The sequence below is a fragment of the Miscanthus floridulus genome, chromosome 3 (assembly GCF_019320115.1).
Source record: "Miscanthus floridulus cultivar M001 chromosome 3, ASM1932011v1, whole genome shotgun sequence".
Taxonomy (NCBI): domain Eukaryota; kingdom Viridiplantae; phylum Streptophyta; class Magnoliopsida; order Poales; family Poaceae; genus Miscanthus; species Miscanthus floridulus.
This window is the reverse complement of record NC_089582.1, coordinates 126,490,576-126,498,159: the sequence shown is the minus strand read 5'-3', so window position 1 is coordinate 126,498,159 and position 7,584 is coordinate 126,490,576. Positions and strand designations below refer to the sequence as shown.

Genomic DNA, 7,584 nt, shown 5'->3' with positions numbered 1-7,584 from the left:
TAGGTATCAATTTCCGAGCAAAGAACTAACTTACTTATGTAAAGATCCATTCGTAGGATAGGGCAATATACTTTTCAAACGTTCTGAGAGTGGATTGACCGAAAGGGGTGGACATTCAACGGCCGCTACAGTCCGAAGAGGAGGAGCAGAGCACCTCGTCGGATAGTCCATCCCAAGCATCGGAGAAGATCCACGGCAAAAGACTGGCAGTAGACGAGCTGGTCCCAAAGAGGAGGAAAACTGCAAGCTCTCATGCACACAAACCAGGTGGCATCTCTCTTGGTGAAGACCGAATAGTTCGACCATGAAGAACCGCTGTGCTGGAGTGGTCGGACGATGACAAGGACCAGTCAGTGCTTCCACCGAGCACGAAGGGGGCATTAGCGGATGCTGAAGCTCTCAAGTAGCAAGCAAGGGAAAGCTATGTTCAGGCAATGACAGAAATCCTGGTGACGCAAACTACCAGAGTCCCCGAGCAACAAGAGGGGATAACCGCAGAACCATGCACAGAAGGTGGGGCCCTCGAGCGCCAAGAAGAGCAGCAGCTTGCTACAGAGGCGCAGGAGTCCTCCCATCAGGCTGACCAGGTAGCCACGCCTAGGGAATCAGGCAGGCATCGCCGATTCAAGAAAATCAATTGGAAGACCAAACCGTAAGTATGTTTGCCTTGGAGTAATAATATTGTTCCTTGATTTCTCTTGGTTACTAACAAGCCGACATTACGCAGAGCAATGCCGAGGCCCGTGACCTCAGAAGAAAAAATGACAACTGCTCCCGTCCCGGAGTCCTTGAGTGCTCGTTGAACAGAGGATGGGCCAACCACTACTGCCAGCATTCCTGGCGATGGTGAATCGTTGGCGCACACGACAGGTGCGTCAGCGACCGTAACCGAGGCTATGACTAAAAAAGTCAATACTTTTGAAGCAAAAACTGCAGCTGCTGTTGATGCGCTGGAGGCTATGGATGCAACTCCACCAATGGCCGAGGAGCAACCATCACCACCCGCAGCGATGCCAGGAGTGGTCGGAGCAGCTATCCGACCACGGAGTCCCCCAGTGGTTTCTCAATCGGCGGTGGAGGAGGACGAGGTTGTGGAGATCGAGCATGCCGCGCCCAAGCCCCAGTCCGTCTGTATTCTCCAAAAACATAGGGAAGAGGTGGTAGTTGTCGAGGAAGAAGACACCACCAGGGAGATAAAGAGGTTGAAATCCACCGTCGCTGGTGTTATGACTCAAATCGAGGTGAGTACCGCACCTGAAACACTAATATATGTTGTTGGAAACCATGGCTTATCTCTAGCATTGTACATCCATAGGGGATAGCTCGAACAGCCGAGCAGCGGCATCATCTGATGAAGAGGATGGAGCCCCTCGCCGAGAAGAACAAGATACTCCGGGAGGTGTTAAGTCTTTCAGAGAAGAGTATTCAGAGGGCCCAGCGTGAGCGGGACCTCATGGAGTCGAACTCGCAGGACCTTGAACATCAGAAGGGTGTTCTGTCCGAGCGACTAATGGCTGCATCCGAGCAATTGAAGAAGACGTCCGAACAACTAGCGAATGTATCCGAAGAACTAAAAAATATGTCCGAGCAGTTGGGCAAGAAAAACAGAGAACTAAAAAATAAAACCGAGCAGCTCGATCGGAAGTGCCAGCAGTTCGAGGATGTATCCAAGCTAAAATCCAATATTCCTTTTCACATAATGTATTTTGTAGTAGTTGGCCATTCGTTTTTTTAAACAGTTGATTTTGTAGAGCAAGATGCAGAACTCAACCTGCTTCGTCAAACTGTCGAGCAAATCTGACAAGAGAAAACGAAAGAGTCGGAGCGAGCAGATAAGCTGGCCGAAGAATTGAAAGGTAGGTACCCCCTGACCGGAAGTAATGTCGTAATACTTTGTTGTCGTGATGAACCGTTGTAATTTTTGTAGATTATCATCATAAAATCAAGGCATAGTTCGATGTGCTGGTGCGGGAAGCCAAAGTCCAGAAGGACAACTTCAACACTATAACCACTATAATAAAACCAGTACTTGACTATGTCGACATTGAACCACCGCCCTGTCCTGACAGTAGGCCACAAGGGCCAGACACCATCATTCAGAGATGCAAGGTAGCGTGGGAGAACTTCAAAAACTTCAACCGCGACGCTGTTTTGACCGCCGCTACTCATGCCCTTGTAGTGGTTCGGTCCCATTATCTGTCTATCGACATCTAGTCGATAGGTGGTGGGTTCACCGATGGGCTTAGCGATGCGCAAACCCAGCAGCTGGAGGATGATGTTGAGGATGTAGCAAAAATTCTTGTCAGCAATATAGACCTATTTGGCGAAATAGAAACTATTGGCGAAGCTTAAGAAACTGCCCGGATGTTATCACCTATAACACTTGATTTATCTGGCGATGAAGAATGGTTGTATTAACTACCCGATGCAGTTATGCATAATATAAGCAGTGTTTGATCATTTAGTTTTCACTAAACTTGACGCCTTAGCTAGGCCATAATCCTTAACGCGTAACACGGAGCTCATGCATATGTTGGAAAACAACCGTTATCATAAGACCATAGCCTACCGTTCAACACGCAGAGCACGGAGCTCATAGCATGTTTGGTGGGATGCTAGAGCCTCGATGTCCTCCGGAGTTATCATTGCAAAAAAACATGCTGCTCAGCAGCCAACTAGAGCAACTTGGCGAGAAAAATAGTTCAAGTGGCATCCGAGTAGTTAGTTCATGCCTGAAATCTAGGCCTTGACTAGCCTGTAGTCTATAACGTCGAGCGTAGAGACCCTGACACGTATAGGATGAACAGGCGTGGCCATGGAACCGAAGCCGACCAATCGTAACGCAGAGCGCGGAGCCCCTAAGCGCGTGTAGGATGTAGTTGGAGACTGGGTCTTCTCCGTAGAAGGAAAAAACGTGTGCTGCTCGAAGATTGGCGAGCTATGTTTTGAAATTTGGAGCATAAAATCATCGTCGTTTTTGGTAGAAAAACCTGTGTGATCTGGAGAAAACATAGTAGGCGATTTATGGAGAAATCGTACTCGGCGAATTGGAGAAATCGTGTTCAGTGATTTTTGGAGTTAACGTGTGTGGCGAATTGGAGAAATCGTGCTCGGTGATTTTTGGAGTTGACGTGTTCAGCGAGTTGGAGAAATCGTGCTCGGCTATTTTTGGAGTTAATGTGTTCGGCGAGTTGGAGAAATCGTGCTCGGTGATTTTTGGAGTTAACGTGTTCGGCGAGTTGGAGAAATCATGCTCGACGATTTTTGGAGTTAGCGTGTTCGGCGAGTTGGAGAAATCGTGCTCGGCGTTTTGGGCATACTTGGCTAGCGTATTGGAGGTCGTCACGGAGTGGTGTATAGCCCGATAACGGTAAGAGAATCTTATAATGGAGGAAAAAATGGAGGAAAATTATGGAGACCAGAACTTTATTAATATGAAAGTAAAGAATACATATCTGTGTTATTTCAGGGGTAGAAATGTATAAGGTGCTCTATGTGCTAGGAGTTTGGAACATCGAGTCCATCTAAGTCACATAAGCGATAAGACCCTGGTCGAGTAACACCTTTTACGACGTAAGGGCCCTCCCAGGGTGAAGACAGCTTGTGAAGCCCTTCGGTTTTTTGTTTCCGACGTAAGACGAGGTCGCCGATCACGAACGAACGACCTTTGACGTTACGGGTGTAATACCTCCGCAGACCTTCAAGGTACTTGGAAGTGTGGACGCAAGTAATCAAACGTTCTTCCTCAGCCCGATCAATGTCTTCTGTCCGAACAACTGCGGCTTGCTCTTCATCATAATTTTCTACTCTGGGTGCTTGGAATGCAATATCCGCTGGGAGTATGGCCTCTGATCCATAGACCATAAAATATGGAGATACGCCGGTACTACGACTAGCTTGAGTGCGCAGTCCCCAGACCATAGCTGGTAGTTCTTTGAGCCATCTGCCTGGATGTTTTTCTTTTTTCTGATAGAGCCTTTTCTTGAGGGCGTCGAGGATCATACCATTAGCCCGTTTGACCTGGCCGTTAGCTCTAGGATGAGCAACAGAAATGTATTTAACAGAGATGCACTGGTCTTTGCAGAAGTCCCAAAAATGATGGCTGGTAAAAGTTGTCCCGAGGTCGGTGATGATGCTGTTCGGGAGACTGAATCTGTGTACGATGTCTTCGAAGAGCTCGACTGCTTTCTTAGCAGTAGCTGCGATGAGTGGTTTGTACTCAATCCACTTGGAGAACTTATCAATGGCGACGTACACATACCGGAAACCTCCTAGCGCTGGTTTGAAAGGTCCGATCATATCCAGTCCCCAGCATGAGAATGGCCAGGAAGCTAGGATGGTCTGTAGTTCCTGTGCCGATACATGTATTTGCTTGGCAAAAAACTGACAACCCTCACATCGTCGAATGAGATTTTTCGCATCAAAGATGGCCGTGGGCCAGTAAAAACCTGCTTGGAAAGCTTTGTCGACCAGTGTTCTTGAAGCCGCATGATTGCCACAGGAGCCAGAGTGAATTTCGGAGAGTAGCTTCACACCATCGTCTTGGATGATGCACTTCTGCAGTATCCCTTCCTTGGCACTTTTCCTCATTAGGCTAAGGTCTACCAACACGTAGTGCTTACTTTGGTGAATTAGTCGTTCGGTTTTGGTTTTGTCGACGGGTACTTCGCCGTTGGAGAGGTATTTGATGAACTGTTCCCTCCAATCGGCATCATGCGAAGGTATCATGAGCACCAACTGCTCGGCAGGGGGTACTTCTACAACTTCTTTGTCTTCTTTAATGGATGGTGTCAAGAGGTCCTGAACGAAAACCCCTGGCGGAACCACGGTGCGAGAAGATCCTATTTTTGATAGCTGGTCGGCTAGTTGGTTTTGATCCCGTACCACATGGTGGTACTCGATGCCGTAGAATTTCCCATCAAGCTTCCTGATTTCGGTGTAGTATGCGTCCATTTTCTCACTAGAACAGGACCAATCTTTATTGAGCTGATTGATAACCAGCGCGGAATCCCCGTATACCATGAGGCATTTGACACAGAGCTCGATGGCTATACGGAGGCTGTGGAGACATGCTTCGTATTTCGCGGCGTTGTTGGAGACCGGAAAATGTATGCGAAGAACATATTGGAGTTTATCCTTTGTCGATGTGATGAACAGAATGCTCGCACCGGCACCATTGATATTAAGGGCACCGTCGAAGTACATCACCCAGTGCTCGGGGCAAGTGGCGGCGATGGGTTCTTAGATTTCCGTCCATTTAGCGATGAAATCGGCAAGCGCCTATGACTTGACGGTCGGTCTGCTTCTAAAGTCGATGGAGTAGGTGCTGAGCTCAATGACCCACTTGATGATACGACCATTGGCCTCTTTATTACAGAGAATATCCCCCAGAGGGAACTCAGTGACCACGGCGATCTTGTAGTATTTGAAGTAATGTTGGAGCTTGTGTGAGGTGATCAAAATTGCATATAACAACTTTTGCACCTGAGGATAATGAGTTTTGGGCTCATTAAGTACCTCGCTGATGAAATAGACCGGACGTTGTACCTTGTAGGCATGTCCGATTTCCTCGCATTCGACGACAATAGCCGTACTGACAACTCGAGAAGTGGCGGCGATGTAAACCAGTAGGGTTTCATCTGGTCCTGGCGCTGTCATGATTGGAGGTTTTGTTAAAAACAACTTGAGCTGCTCGAAAGCTGTGTCTACCTCCTCTGACCAAGAAAAAAGCTCAGAGGCCTTGAGAAGCTTGAAGAAAGGTAGCCCTTTTTCACCGAGGCGTGAGATAAATCGGCTTAACGCAGCCATGCAGCCTGTAAGCTTCTATATATCCTTGACGCACGTCAGCCGTTTCATGTTGGTGATGGAAGAGACCTTATCAAGGTTCGGTTCAATGCCCCGAGCGCTGATGATGTAGCCTAGCAGGATACCGGATGGAACTCCAAAGATGCACTTTGAAGGGTTCAGCTTCCATCGGTATTTGCTCAAGTTTGTGAAAGTTTCTTCAAGGTCGGCGATGAGGTTATCGGCGATTTTAGTCTTGATGACCACATCGTCGATGTAGGCCTCGATGTTATGGCCGATCTGCTGGTCGAGGCATGTCTAGATAGCCCTTTGGTAGGTCGCTCTAGCATTCTTTAGTCCAAAGGACATAGTGGTGTAGCAATATGCACCGAAAGGCGTAATGAAAGGCGTTTTGACCTGGTCTTCCTTTTTAAGGGAGATCTAATGGTAGCTAGAGTAATAGTCAAGAAAGGAGAGCAATTCGCAGCCAGCAGTGGAGTCTACAACCTTGTCTATCTGAGGTAGGCCAAAGGGGTCTTTATGGCAGTGTTTGTTAAGATCAGTATAATCAACACACATTCTCCATTCTTTATTCTTTTTCTTAACAAGAACAGGATTAGCTAACTAATCTGGATGATACACTTCTTTTATAAATCCGGTAGCTAAGAGCCATTTTATTTCTACCCTAATAGCCTCCTTTTTGTCCGGCGTGAATCGGCAAAGTTTTTGCTTGATCAGTCTAGCAGTCGGCGAGACATTCAAGGAGTGCTCGATCCTCTCCCGTGGTACCCCTAGCATGTCTATAGGTTTCCAAGCAAACACATCGGCATTGGCACGTAGGAAGGAGACGAGCGCGTTTTCCTGTTTGGGGTCAAGGTGAGCTCCAATTTTCACCGTCTTGGAAGCGTTGTCGAGGCCGAGGCCGATCTCCTTGACTTCCTTGGACTTGGCGGAGGCACGAGGAGGTTCTGGGATCTCCATGTCGTCAGCAGACGACATCTTGGCTTCGGCGATCACGCTAGCCATTTGGATGGAGAGGTCGGTGGCTTCGGTGAGGGCGAGACTTTCTGTCTCATAGGCATAGGCGACAGAGAGGTTGGCCCACAAAGATAGGACCTCTGTGGGCAAAGGCATCTTTAACACCAAATACGCATAGTGCGGAACGGCCATGAACTTGGCCAGAGCAGGTCACCCCAGTATGGCATGATAGGCGGTGTCGAAGTCTGCGACGTAGAAGTTGATATGCTCCACTCGGTAGTTGGTTGCCATGCCAAACAGTACTGGCAGGGTAATCTCCCCAAGCGGTCTAGATGCCCTGCCAGGTACCACGCCCCAGAAGGAGGAGTCTAAAGGCGTGAGATCTGTTGGCCCGAGGCTGAGCTCCCTTAGGGCCCCGACGAAGAGTAGATTCAAAGCACTCCCACCGTCGACGAGGACTTTTCTGAAGAGCACCTTCTGGACAGTCATGTCAAGGACGAGGGGAAAACGCCCTATGTAGGGTATGTCCACCCACTGGTCGGCCTTGCTGAAGGTGATGGAAACTTCAGACCATGGGCGATAGCTGGGGTTGGCGGTAGTTTCTTCTGAAACGACGACGAGCACTTGTTGGGCGGCGAGCTTCCGTTCCCTTCTACTCTCGTTGGAGGCGAAACCCCCGAAGATGGTGGCGACCACCTTGTCATGGTCCTGGAAGGCATTATTATTATCCCCAGGTGGTTGGCGTCCTCCGTTCCCGCCATTGTCATCGTTGTACCTTTTCTCCTGGAACTCCTTAGTCAAACCGAGGCAGTCCTTCATCTT

General features: G+C 48.6%; 1 protein-coding gene across 1 annotated transcript; it reads left to right on the top strand.

Moving 5' to 3' along the window:
• The first annotated feature begins 896 nt into the window (after positions 1-896).
• Positions 897-1,853, top strand: LOC136544374 (uncharacterized). The gene is made up of 3 exons (XM_066536560.1): positions 897-1,241; positions 1,316-1,663; positions 1,752-1,853. The coding sequence occupies exons 1-3, from the start codon at positions 897-899 to the stop codon at positions 1,851-1,853; spliced, it is 795 nt and encodes a 264-aa protein (XP_066392657.1).
• Positions 1,854-7,584: the final 5,731 nt, after the last annotated feature.